This window comes from Trachymyrmex septentrionalis, unplaced genomic scaffold (assembly GCF_001594115.1).
Source record: "Trachymyrmex septentrionalis isolate Tsep2-gDNA-1 unplaced genomic scaffold, Tsep1.0 scaffold137, whole genome shotgun sequence".
NCBI lineage: Eukaryota > Metazoa > Arthropoda > Insecta > Hymenoptera > Formicidae > Trachymyrmex > Trachymyrmex septentrionalis.
The window spans coordinates 289,771-304,833 of record NW_017304512.1 but is presented as its reverse complement, the minus strand read 5'-3'; the positions used below and the strand labels follow the sequence as shown (position 1 = coordinate 304,833).

Here is a 15,063-nt window from a genome sequence, read left to right as displayed (position 1 = left end):
ATATTTAATAAATAATATAAAATTTAAGCATTAAAAAGTTGAAATGTTTTAATATTGATCACAGGTATAATCAAAATTTTTAGCACAAAGATTTATTTCAAATATTAGTAGCAAGCGATAAAAATCGTAAGAATATTCTCTTTTTCATATGAGAATTAAAAATCAATGAAACTTTGCCTTATTGGCAATTTTTTAAGTGGAAGTATAATACACTTTATACGTGTGTAATACACTTTTTCTCACCTCCAACCAAAGTGTCATTGTTGTCAGACTGCAAGGTAGCACTGGTATCAGATAGAGGCGACGGGGCTGGTCTTAAATCCGATGGCGGTTCCAATCTCAGTAAATCATTTCCGCCGTCTCCACCTCCTCCATTTCCTCTGCCAACCTGTACAATCGTTACGTTCAAAGGTCCCCGGTTACCTACCATAAAACAGAGAGAGAGAGAGAAAGAAAGAATATAATGATGAACCAGTTCATTAAAAATAAATAGTCGAATGCAAGAAGGGGGTGACTTTTTTTATATTAGTTATATATTTTATTAATTATACGCACTCAATTTTGCTATGCAAAATCATTTTTAGAAAGTAACGACTGAAATGTGAAGGCAAAGATCGCAGAAATGTCACTAAATGTAAATGGTAATTAACCTCCGTGTCATTTTCCTCAACCGCGAATAAACCGAGCTAAAATTGAATCAGTTTAATCGGATTTCTGTTCCTAAAATGACCGCGATTCGTTTATGCTATAATTTTATGCACAATCAACGATATGACATTTATTGATTTAGCGGTTATCTCATAACGTATAAAGATGGTTTATGCTTTAAACCCAAACAAAAAATACATTCGTGTAATTTGCGATCATTATGTCTTATGTCTCATTATAAATGTAGAGAGAACATAATAAACAAAAAACGCGGTATGTGATTACTGCTCGTAACCAGCAAATAAATATAAAATTATATCTTTTCTTTATAATTCATTTAAAATATGTAGGGCACATCTCAAAGCTACAAATATATATATATAATTATAAATAAATTATTTTATAAAATAGAATACTATATTTTTTTTTATATATCAATAAAATTTATAAGACAAAATTATTAAAAAATTACTAAAGAATTCAAAGATATTATTCCGTCATTAAATCTATTATAACATATATTTCAAATTTCCTTTGTTATATAAAACACAATTATTTGTCAAAACAAACGGAGAAAATAGAAAATATACAATAAATGTTTAGGGCACTCAGTAGATATATAATTTATTTTGACCTTGATAAAAATTTTGATACCTGAATTTTTTTGGGCGAATATACTGGCTGGGATATCGTAAACCGCTGCTATCATCTTTACACATGTGTGGCCACATCAGTAATAAAGAGAAACGTTGAAATTTTATGATTTCAGACTGGCACTCGTAAAACTGGAATTTCCACGAATTTCCGTGAATTATATGTACGTGCGGTTTCCGCCATTGGCGGAATTCAGGTCGGATTTTCATGGAAGTTCAATAACGGGCGAGTTGAATCGTCCCGAGGCATTTTAATACGTCTACATATACGTCTATATATATTATACATCTATATACGCAGAAGCGCTCGCGTGCATATACGCGTCCTACGTAATCTGTCCATAATCCTCTACCGAGCGCAGAACAAAGCTGAACCTTTGTTGCGTAGCCCTTTCTCTCACCTTTTATTAAACCTGTAGTAGCATTTTATACGGTAGGCATAATAACGCAATATGTACTTATTGTGTACAAGCACAATTAAAAATTAAAGCTCCATCATTATGCGTTCGTATTGGAGGAGAAAATTGTTTTCTATGAAATCGATGTACACATTTACAGTCCGGGATAATTTATTAAAACAAATAAATTTATTATTATAAAACAAAGTACCATATTATGTATAAACTGGCAAGTACTTTTATCAGCGAAATCAACGAAATTTATAACAACAATGTGCAAGAAATGTTATTATTCACTGTTTTAAAATCGTAATTTCAATTTTAATAATCATGGAGATAAAAAAACAATAGAAGAAAATATAAGGATTTCAGATAAAAGAATTGTATGTGTAAAAGAAGACGAAATAATAAATTTGCTATATTACATTGCTTAAGAATGCATTTTTTTAATGTATTTTCTACAAACAAAGTCTCATTATTTTACACATAAAAGTTTAGAAAAGATTTTCAAAAATATCCAAATAATACTATAAAATATATATGATATTTTCTCCTAAAATTATAAAAATTTTATTTTAAAAAACAACTAAAATATTTGGAAAACTAAAATAAATGTATTTGAGTGATCTCCATTCTTAAGAATTGTTTAAAGTATCTCGCATAGCTTGTAGTTCTCCTACTTATTTTGTATACACACACACATTAAGGAGATTCTCTAAAACATCACAAAGAGAAGACTCACCTATTCTGGAGGGTGGAAGTAACAGCCCTTGTGCCTCTTCGAGTGGCATGGCGTGATCTCGATAATGAGGGCGGTCTCTCATATCTCCGTCCGGCTACGACAGTCGCGTGTGTTTTTACGATGTTCCCCGCTAAATAACGGTAATCGTCGGAGACCGGGATTGGGACCGGGACCGGAAGCAGGAAACTGCGTGAGTCCTGAGGGACTCCTGCTAATGACGGCGGACGGTGATTGAGCGTCATCGCCCCGCCGTCACAACTAAAACCATGCCCAGGTCACCAAGATCGCACGATTCTCCAGCTTGCGTCAGTAGAGCCTTGTCGATTGCCGTCTACTTTCGCTCTGTCGAAAAAAAATTCTCGTTATAAGATGCAAAGCTACTCGACAAAAAAAAATTTAATGTAAAATTTCGGGGACTGTAAAGTGTTGATACGCATCTAAGTGACGTTTATCAACACTTTACAGTCCTCGTACAGAGACAAATGTACAGTACACTAGAATTCTAGTAAACTTTATGGAATTATCAAGTTCATATAGGGATACGTGTCTACTTATGTAAAATTTTCTTTACATTTCTGGTAAATGAGATTGTCGTAAGACAATCATTCTTACTTTAACAATTTTTTCTTTAGCATTGACAAAATTTGCTTTACTGCGTAGTAAAAAATATATGTATAAAAGTTCTGAGAGAGTTGCTTGTGCTCGTCAATCTTGAAAATAGTACGATTTACTTTATTGTAAGTATAATTTACTTTACTGAAAGTATGATTTATCTTATTGTACTATAAGATATATAATAGTCACTTGAAATGATATACTATAATCATAATATACTTTTTATCTTAAATCTCCATTTTAACTTTTAGCCAAATAAAATTTTTCACAAATTCGGTAAAAATAACCAGAATATTTTTACTAGTCTTGTAAGGTATCCATCTCTCAATTATTTTTCTCCGTGCAAAATCTTACCCACATTGAATTTTTTTGCGTCGATGGTTTTGCGTTTTGGCTCTGGAACTCAAATTGAACAAGCCTGATACAAGGAATAAGGCATTTAAAAAATGTGTGATATAAAATATCTCAAAAAATAGCAACTTAAACAAATTTAATATAAAAGTTGTAAAATTTCTTGGAAATCACATTTGCGAATTACAATACACTGTTCGCAAACAGTGTCATGATAAATGGCATAACGACTTTTTATCAAATAACAAAAACTCGACTTTCCTTTAATCTCTAATTTTGAACAGTAACAAATAATACACTGTTAGAAATGCTTCCTTTACATGTAAATGAGACTCGTGATTATGAACGAAATTAAAAGTAATACACGATTTAAAAATATAAATGATCTAAAAATTAAGTTATACTAGTTATTTAAATAAAATATAATGAATGTGAATATTAATGTATATTAAATGTTCGTGAAAAATACATTAAATTTCATATACGCATGTACGCAAATATACTTTTCAATTATAAATATATAAAATTTAATATAATGTCATGAAATTAAGTTCAAATTATGTGTAAAGTACATATGTATATATGATTAAATATCATAAAATTTTTAATAGTGTATTTATCCTATATGACTGTTGAAACAATTGAGTAATATAAATTAAATATCATAAGAGATTTGACCGAAATAATTAAATATCATAAGAGATTTGACCGAAACATGTATTCATATTCTCCCTTCCCACTAAAAAAATCGAAAAATTAATTTCGCTATATATAGATGATAAACAATAAAACGTCAGAATTAGCTCTTTCATTCGAATTACAATGATATACGAGAGAACAAAGAAACCTCTTCTCTGCTTAAATTGCCTGATTCACCATTTATCTGGGTTTACATGTGCTCAAGTTTCGTGGTCGATGTACTTTGGCTATTCATAACGGAATACAGTATTGTTTGCAGGTATTGTTACCAGAGTAACGGACCAAAGTGAATATTAGCAACAATGAACTTGTACAACTTTTCTTATTCTTTTTTATTAAGGATTTATATTGATTACATAACTCTACCATAACATTTTACCTTGCAACATATATCTACACCCAGAGAAAGGTTTCTTCAATTTCTTTAATTTGAACATCATTTCTTTGATTTGTACATAGAATTTTTTAAAATAAAATAAATTCTTCTATTTCAAAAAATAATATTTAAATTAAAAAAATAATATTCAAATCAAAGAAATTTTTTATTTAACCGTACAGTAAAGAAATTTGAATCAAAGAAATCTTTCTCTGAGTGTATTTATTAAAAAAATATAGAGTAAAGACACTTTAAAAGAATGTCTCATCAAGAAATACATAAATTTCCATCTCGTATATCATGTTAATTTACTGGAGCATGCAAAATTACTCAAATTTCCAGGATTTCTGTTATCATATTTTATGTTCTTTGCTTGCGCAGTTCTCTTACATAAGCGCAGGCATTAAAGTGAGCGCATAGCCACAATGTTTGCTTACAGCACACATATGTGCGTGCAATATTATAGATCGATAGTCGACGTGTCTCGGTTAGTAGGTCTAGTTCATAAGAATTATATAGTTGCCGTATAGACATGCAATTCGCAGCTCTTAACTGCGACAACATTATCGCATTACATCTGATATCGTTATTTTCTTCCTTTTCTTTTTTGTACAATTATCTCTGTTATTAAAATGCAAATTACCATAGAAAATACACTAATTACCATGGAAAATGTATGTACTCAATGTACTCCTAAATTATAAAAAGCATTAATGGTAATCTTTTAGAAATTTAGAAAATTAAGCCAATCATATTCATTTATTGTGTGTTACAAATAACTAAATTTTTTTTAATAACTGCTATAATTTGGATTTTTAATTACATTGTCTACATAAAAAAAAAACAAATTTTGTCTGAAAACAAAAAGTTACTACAATAAAATGATTATTACATAAGAATCAATATTAAATTAAATAAATATAATAATATCCAGTCAATAAAATATTACAATACTATAGTACATACACACACATACACACACGCGCGCGCGCGCGCGCACACGCACACGCACACGCATAGTATTTATATATATATATATATATATATTTTACAGCATACATTAAAGTACAAAGGAATTGCGATTTTATAGTAGCTCTTTATTGTGTGATTAATTGGTAAATGTACGGCAGATTGATGCGGGAGATTTGTTGTTTATACATATAAATCACTTTTGGCGGAAGACTCGCGTGAGCTTTCTTTGTTCGCTCGACGGCGGCTATTTATCAAAGCTTTCGGAAAATTTCTGGAAACGAAACAGCACCATCCATAATTTCCAATCCTGTTTCCCTACCAATATTTATCACAAGAGAAGAAAAAATTCTGGCGAGGATTAATAAGACACCAATCATTTACATACATTAATTTAGCTAAAAATTGCAAGCCAAATCATTTTTCTACGATTGTTTTCAATAAATCATCAGTGAATCATCGATACTTTTATGCTTTTTAAAATATGTCGTAACTGTTATACAACTAAATAGATTATAATTTAAAAAAAAAAGCTTTTTAATAATTATGTAGAAATATAAACATAGAAATGTAAAAGAGATATTTTTTAATCAATTCAAAGTTTAATTAATAAAAAACTGATTTTTATTTCATATTGCCTTTTTATCATTCGCTTTTTTTTATCGTTTTAGCTATTTTAGTCTCAGATCTCAGCTTAGCTTAGATCTCAGTCATCGAGATAGAAATATAAGGCAAATTTTTTGTAGCATCTTGGAAAATATGATTTAATGGCAAAAAATATTAAATTTCATGAGAAAAGTGTACAATATAACCATCATGCGAAACGTATAATTCTGATTTCGTCCAACTGACAATGATATCTTTGAAGGACATCGTATTACAATTTTAAAAAGCAGGTATTAAAAAGAAAAAGAATGATGCCAAAAAAACGTTTTGTTATAACTAACTGTGAAAAAAACTGATCGATGCAAAAGTCGGCAACGTATTTCTACACTTTTTCACGGGTAAATCTGTTTCAGAGAGAGTTTAAATTTTAATGCACGAATTGATTCGCTGTTACAAGCTGCGTAAAAATTGTCGCCTATAGTTACTCGTTACTCAACAGCTTTAACAATCCATATATTCTTAACCACCATATATTCTTTGCCACAAGCTGATGATTTAATCTAGTATTTTATTTTAAAAGTTCAATTCCATTAACCTTTGCAAAAACATTACCTCTTATTATAAATCCAGCGCATATTAGATTCAACATATTAGAGCTAGAAAATATTCTTCAGGTTGATTAAAGACGCATGGAACCATTATCTGCTTCTATAAGAGGAAAATTTTAATTGAATTTAAATATAAATATACTATAGACATTTTATAGACTCCGAAAGATCTGAAGAGTTCAAAGTTCAAGCTCAAAACTCAAAACGTTTGAATTGATTCGTTAGTCGCGCGGTATGTTCTAAATATTACTCTCAAAATAAGGATCCAGGCACAGTCTTCTGCACCGAATTTAACTACTTCAGTCAATGACTGAAACTTCCACTGACACTTTCCTCACTTTAACGCTTTCACTTAGTTTCACACGACACTTCTTGTGTGTGCTAAATTTGTCAAACAGTTTCATTCAAAGTACGTAACTATATGTTCTTCCAACTAATTTGTTAATCAACATCATTTATTACAATATATATTGAGAACTTAATTATCGCATTATATCGCGGAACATCAACATTATTTTGCTTTTCTTCATAATTTAATGAAGGTGGATAAGATGTTAAGAAACAACCCCCCTAAATCGACTTGTCGGGTACGATGATATAAAAGCTCGAGAGCACTACATCGTCGGATAAATGAGAAAAAATTTAATACTAACAAGACCAAGCATGACATTCGAAGAAAATGTGAGCTTCGAAATTTCTGCGATAAAAAAAAACGTTTAAATTCGTATGAACAATTATCGATTTTATTATTCCCTCCTGTTATTATTTAAATAAAATAAATAATTATATTATTGGTTCGCGCGTAAAATATTGTTTTATACTCTCTTTATACTCTTTTTAATTTATTATACACATTAAAATTACCACTTTTTCTAAAAATATTAACATTTTATATTTTTATTTATATCTATTTCAAAAATTATATTTACATATTTCCTTTCTGTCCGATATAATTTTAGATATAACAAAAAATTAAAAATTTTGTGTATAACACTAAATTTAAACACTAAGTTATATTACAGATAGATTAAGCCAAGTAGCAAGGTGACGTCAAATGACATCTTAATAACATCTTTATGACGACTTTAACGTCAATAAAACGCCATTAAAACGTCATCTTGCTACTTCAGAATATACAATAAGAAAGATAAAACCAGCTATTATTTTTCTATGAAGTTCAGAATGCATCTAATCGATTTCTTGAATGTTTTTTATGTGACAATCGAAGTAGCTAAGATTGCAAGAAGCTCGTGAGATTCTATCGCAACCAGCTCATTTAGAATATTCATTTTTTTTTCATATTGAATTTCATAGTAGGGAGGTGTGGTCGTGATGCATTGAAAAAATCGGACATTAAAGATTGATATTTAAGAATCATCAGACGTGCATATACATATATTCACTCGTATACTTTCGTAATATCGCGTGATACTGTGCCCTTTCTTGCTCCCTTTATCGCGTGTCCATAGCATTTTTCAGTGACCCATGGCTTACGTCAGCTTAATTACGTCGATGTTTGACGAGCAATTTTGTTAATATCCTCGTGTGAAATAACCTGCATTTAATGAGTCACAATTCTAAGATCTTGTTAGAGAAATGTTTAACTCTTAATTAATAACATGGAAAACTCAATGCTATTCGTGACAAGAAATCTTTCAGATTATTTATTTCTTTTATAGATCTTTTATAAATCAAATAATTCTTTAAAAAAGAGAGAAAGAGAAAGAATATTGTTAGTCATATATTACTTGAGGCAACTAAGAATATAAACAAATGAAAGAAAAAAATATTACATTAAAATTGATTCTTTTTGTTATTCGTTCATTTTTTGTAATCATTAAAATTAAGAACTAAAGAGCAAAGTTCAAAATTCTAAAAGACTTTATATATAATATATATATTGATATATACTTACTAGTTAGTTAAAGCAAACGATACTCCGTATTTTGTCATTACATTTTTAACGAATATTGACAAATCTATTCAACACGTAAAAATAATCCCAAAGATTTTTAACTCTCCCAGGGAAAGCTCATTTACAATGTTCGTTGTTCTATTTTCCAAGAACATATCACACACCAATGAGAATATACGTAATTACATCCTTCTCATGTTCTTCTTTGTACGGAAGCAAAGCTCCAGAATAATTGAGAGTAGGCTAATTCGTGGCTTAATATTTTTGACTACAAAGTAGTCGAAAAAAAAAGACAAAAAAAATGAGAGATAAAAGTAACCGTCTCGTTGTTTCAAACAAAGAAATTTTTTTTAACAATAATACGTGCCGACAAATTGGAGACGGTATAAAAAAAAGGGGTTTTTAGTAAAGTTAATACTAGTGGAAGTGAAGGGCCTATTATTCCATTATCGGAGCGAGAACGATGCAAATATTTGGCTGTGGATTGATACGTAATTAACAAATATTACTAACAAATAAAGCGAAGATAACGTAAATATTTAAAGATAAATAATATAAAAGCATAAAAACACAAAGTTGCAATAAAGAATTTATCTGTAATGCAATCAATTATTTTCTAATTATTAATTTCGTATTTCAAGATGTAAATGTGAACACAATATAAGAATATAGGTACTCTTAAAACATCTATATAATGCTGATCGTTTTAAATTCTATGATTATGAATGCATAAAATACAATTATTATACATATTTTGAAATATTACATATAATGAAATGCATATGTATATTTTTAGCTTAAAATCAAATTTGGCTTCCAAGAAATCATCCATCTCGTTTGTAAATATTATTACAAAAGATGGGTAGTACAATCATTGATTAACATATCAATACTCTATCTATATAATCAATTCTTAATATGAAATAATGTTGTAAAAATAATTGTTGAATTAAATGTCTTTTAGGAAAAAGTATTTCAGTACACTGATTAACTATTCAGTAACTGATGATATTTCATATGGTTAATTATATAGTTAAAAAATTAACTATTCAGTATAGTTAATCAGTGCATTAAAATACTTTTTCCTGAGGGGTGAATCACTCGATGAGACATACACACTATTATGTATATACATTACTATACTACAAACAAAAAAAGTGTCGTGCTCTTCCAGCGAGATTACTTAGTGTTAATTATTCTATTTAACATTAATGTAATAAGAAATGCAAATGTGTTTGTTTAATCTACGCTTTTTTCTATGGACAATTTACTTAGCGTTACGTCGCGTGAGTCACGAGGAAAAATGTTTCGTTATGCTGTTTCGACACAATCTTGTAATCTATACGATAATGTGTGTGTGTGTATATATATATATATATATATATATATATATATGTATGTATGTATGTTAAAGATTATAGGACGAACGATAAGTCTTAGATGTTTATCTGATTATCAAAGCCCTGTGATCTTTACGCTTCGACATGCACATGCAGGATGTCGCGTGTTTTCATTCGACTTTCCCGTAACGTTTTGCCTCCTCGAAAGCAGACTTATACATAAGTATAAATAAATCGACCATGTGAGTTTATAAAAGAGTGATAACGTTGATGTAAGGTGTTTGACACTTAATAAAAAAGCAGTCCATGCAGTCTTTACGATAAAATGTTATGTTTATGTTTGCGCGACTTTTTTCGGTCAGATCGGAAAATAATAACAAAAATTATTCAAAAATTAGATATTTTCTCTTTTATATCAACCTTAATGGAAAAAAAAAAAACGTTGAACGGATTTAAAAAACGGGCTGAAAAATTTTATAGTCTTACGCTCTATCATCAAGCGATTTAATATCATCGTCGTCAGAATTTGCACTGAGAATAAAATGGAAAAAAGTAGTGCTGAGAGATGCGAGAATATATCGATATAGGTTAGGTTAATCGGTAACAAGTCGACTCAAAACGATCGTTTCGAGACTCGATCGTTTTGATTCGAATCTCGTACCTGTTGCAAGAGGAAGCCGAAGTGGTCCTAGCTCGCGCGATGTTTCCAGGAACTCGTTTCCGCTGCAAAGATTGAATTGGTCCTCGTCGCTCCAAGCGGATGACGATCAGCAATCGCTGACAATCGCGTGCTAGCTGCTCGGCGCTCGCGGCTCCGAATCGCGGCGCGGACGACGCAGCGGCAATTGAGACATCGATTCGCCGCGTTTTCGCGAGCGAGCAATCGGCTCGCAACGCGACGCGACGCGACGCTCCGTGATATACGCTTACTCGACGCGCGATAACGGCAATGCGATAACGTACGTTACCCACATGCAAACGACACGTGCTTCTCTCGCTTATCGCACGCGCGTTCTTCACGATTTCTTGCAACGCGGTCAAGCGCGATTCGCTCGCCTATCTGGCCGTACTTTTGCCTACTTGTACGCCGCGCCTTTATACTCGCCCCTTCCTCTTATTAGAGGAAGAATACGAAGGAGATTTCACGCCGCGAGATTACACGCCGCGGAAGATTCGATGTGTGTCGTCAACCATCACTGCTACCCCGGTCACGGAACGAACCCCCGACGGCATTGACTCCGGCTTTTCCGCGACCAGGTGGCGGGTCGTCCTCGGTCGTCCTGTAACGAACGAGCGAATCTGACAGGAGGGTAGCACGCGCGCCGTAGCGTACCGCGCACGTGCCGGCACGTAATGCAAGGGCGGCGCAAACCAGGCTTCGACTACTAACCCTCATCCACCACCCATCGTTGAACGTCCCGCTCTATAATAATATATCAATCAATTATCAATTTGCATAACGAAATTTTCGAATTATAACGTCAGGCCAGAGAATGAAACAAAAATTTTAAAAAAATTAAAAAATATGCAAAAATCAAATTAATGTGCTCAACAATAAGTAATAATTAGTCCAGAGCTTTCGAAAGATAGAATTGTACTTGAAATTTCATTGGAAATGAAAAGTAAAATTAATTAGAATTATAATTGAATGGAAAATAAATTGATAACGTGAAATTATGTGATCTGTATTTTACTTTTGGGACGAGACGTCCCATTAGTGATTCTCTGCAAATAATTTTTTTTTCTGTTTTTCCTTTCATCTCGAAACACGTTTGCGAATAACAATGAATACACAGATAACCTACTTTTTTTATTAAAAAAATATTTTTGTGACGCGTCAAAGTTGTGTATATAAAAATAAAATTTTTATATAAAAATTAATGTATTAAAAAAAAAATTAATATATAATACATAAACCGTGCGTTTTTATCGTTTACACAGAATCGATTTTTCATTTTCAAAATTAAAAAAAGACCAACGACTCGACGCAATTTCCTTTCATCTGCTTCCTCTATATTCAAAACACGTTTACGAATGACAGCAACTGCATGGTATAATTCACTTTTTTGAAAAAAAAAAAACGATAATAACAGAGACAAACAATTAAGCCGACACACACATATAATCACCTGCAGGAGTATATACGGCACTTTCAACCCCTAAGAAGGATCACGCTGTAGAGTTGAATCTACATGATGGACAGTCTTGCCAACTTTTCAATGGTTCTGTTACAGGAACATTCGATTAATATATTAATCGTTACGGGGTCCTTTCCCCCCCCCCCTTCTTTATTAGTTAATCACATGCCTGTCCGTTGAATCTCCGTTACAAACTGATCGACGGAACGAAACGCGGTGATTATAGATTCTGCTTGGTCATGCCGTGTTTTACTTTGTATTACGAGGACACCGTGACTACCGCGAGCCTGGAATACGTGACGTCACTCTACGTTGCATTCAAGCGCGCGCGCGACGTTTCCGCTTATCGATATGGTTTAAATTATCGATCGTCGACGAGGTCGAAAACGCAGACAGTCAACTGCGACCTCGCAAGTTCGGAACTAAAGTTTGCTCTAAGTCGCAGCCTTGATTGTCGATGTGAAAAAAAATGTTGCTTATCTTACGAATAAGCTATATTTGTTTGCATTCGTTTCAAATGTTTTTTTTTTTTTTCAATTCGATTAATTTAACATGTATGATCAATGTATATATAGCATAATTATGTAAATAATGTTAATTAAATAATTCAAATTTATTAAAAAAAAAAAAACAAAGTCAAGTTTAAATTTTTTTTAAATGAAGATAATATTACAAGAAATATATAATTAAAGTTTAAAAATAGCAAATTTTAAAAATAACTTAAAAAAGCTATTTTTAAAACTTGCCAGACAATATTAAACTCAATCATTTAAAAGAAATATAATGTTGTCTTTCAAAAACAAGCTTTTTCTCAAAGTGAAACAAAGTTCCTTCAAACTTACTCCAAGTTCTTTTAGCTTCGTTGCGTTATTTTGCTGTCGCATCACAAAGAATTGAAATTGCTGTAAATACTCCATACAGATAGGATTTACGAGTTACGACTTGTCACAGGAAGACCTATGTCGATGCTTACTTTTTGCTTCTTACGTAATTGATAGCATAAGTATACTCTCTCGCGAAGCTAACATATAGTAGTCAGTATATACATATACAAAAGCATTAATAATTCATCTAAATATCACTGTCAATAATGTGGTATTATATCGTGCACAATCAATTTGTCCATCAAAAAAACTATCAGCAAGGCTATCAAAGATCTAGAAAAAAGAATCGTTAAGTATGTATACATCCATCGCCAGTAATATTGCAAATAAACATTGCAAAAAAAAAAAGATAATACTATACTGTCTAATAAAGTTGCGCAGGTATGTGTACGATCATTTTCTTCGATAGCGATACGGGGTCGGCTGCGAATGTTGGGTACATGTACATCAGGCGATTCTCCGGAATCCATTCACCTCGTTGATTGATCATCCGCGGAAAAGTTAAACCACGAATATTTCATTCCAAGGTTACAAGAATGTCCCGCAATATACGTATGTAATAGTGTCCACTATATATTATCAATTAGGCCCGTGTGTATATTCTTGATGTTTCTTGCTAACAAGGAAAGAAATGATTAATTAAAAGGGGATGAAATCAACTTTTTCTTCTTCGAAAAATAAAACTTTGAAAATTATTGCCATGGAATTAAAATTTGAAAACAATGTTGCATTTTTTAATATCATGTGGGGATTTTAATTTTTATACACCGCTGTGTTAATTCAACTTAATTAATCTTTCGCATATACTTTTCATCTAAAAAAAATTCACAGTTGTAAATTTACCAATGTCGTTCAAGTTCTCTAAAAATTTTATTATCGAATCAGGTGATGTCTAGATGAATATTACGATTAAGATAATGCCACACGTGACGATGGAAAACTAGGAAAATGTGGCACGATTTCAAGACATGTCTTATTGTCGAGATCAAAAGATAAATACAATTTAACAAACTATATAAATATATGCATTGGATCTAGGCTCGATAACGACACAACTATTATCTCTGCAAAATTTTTATGGAAAAAAATATAACGTGCATCAGTAATTTTCCAATCATAGCCATTACCGTGTACAGAGATTGTTATACTCAGTTATATCATGTATATATTCCGATTATATCATAGATGTACAGAGTGTCTCAGAATTCGCGAACACCATTTATATTGCAGATTGTACGTGCCAGAAGAAGCAATTTAAACAATGTGTCAAAATTATTCACGAGAGAGAGAGAGTTATCTAATCTACTATTTTACTTTCAATCATTTTTCCAGCGATACCGATTAGAACATATTCTCTTCTTAAATAAATTGTATTTAAAATAGTATGTAAATATTTAGATATCGTGTTACAGTTTTTATAAAATCTTTCAAAAAATCAAAAAATATTAATAAAATAATAACGTATACATTCATACGTTGCTCATGATTCATGTATAACGTGGAGCGTTCATTCGTTAGCTTAAAATTGCTCTCATTTAAAAAGTTCTGTTCGAATGTAATATTTTGTCAAAGGAAAAAGTTGTTTCTTCTAGCACATATAATTACTAGCTGTGCAATCCGTTTGCGAATTCTGGAACACCCTGTATATGACTAGGGGTGTATTCCACTTGACGCTCGCAACGCTCATGGAATCATTTCATTCTTGTTCTTTATCAAATGTTAAACAAGAACAAATAATGCGAGCGTTGTGAGTCTTATTGTTAGATATACGATACTCTATCTTTGTTTTATTGTTTCATAGACGATAAAGATAGATTCAATTAACGCTAATAGCATCTCTCCGATCGTACCTATATCTTCCCTCTTCTTTTGGATCTTCTAGTGGATTTCTGATCTATACATTGCAATAGACCACAATACCACTTGTCTTCCACCGTGACAAGGAAATGTCGTTCCGTATAAACTTTATTGTTCGAATATTAAAAAAGAATTAAATGATTACATTATTGTGCATTGTGTGCATAAACAAAACGCTTCTTCTTCTTTTTCTTCGTTTGACCTGAACTAATCAAAGTATCTTTGTATAATATGTATCATATATATATATATATATATTGAGAA

The 15,063-nt window shown here is 31.4% G+C and overlaps 1 protein-coding gene across 1 annotated transcript in view; it reads right to left on the bottom strand.

The window, feature by feature from the left end:
• Positions 1-10,780, bottom strand: part of LOC108745329 (potassium voltage-gated channel subfamily KQT member 1-like) — a 12,807-nt gene extending 2,027 nt beyond the window's left edge. The window contains exons 1-3 of the mRNA XM_018481427.1: positions 10,582-10,780; positions 2,442-2,783; positions 244-423 (exon numbers count right to left, since the gene is read on the bottom strand). Coding sequence (XP_018336929.1) covers positions 244-423; positions 2,442-2,523 — 262 coding nt within the window. The 5' untranslated portion in view covers positions 2,524-2,783; positions 10,582-10,780. The remainder of the gene's footprint in view (positions 1-243; positions 424-2,441; positions 2,784-10,581) is intronic.
• Positions 10,781-15,063: the final 4,283 nt, after the last annotated feature.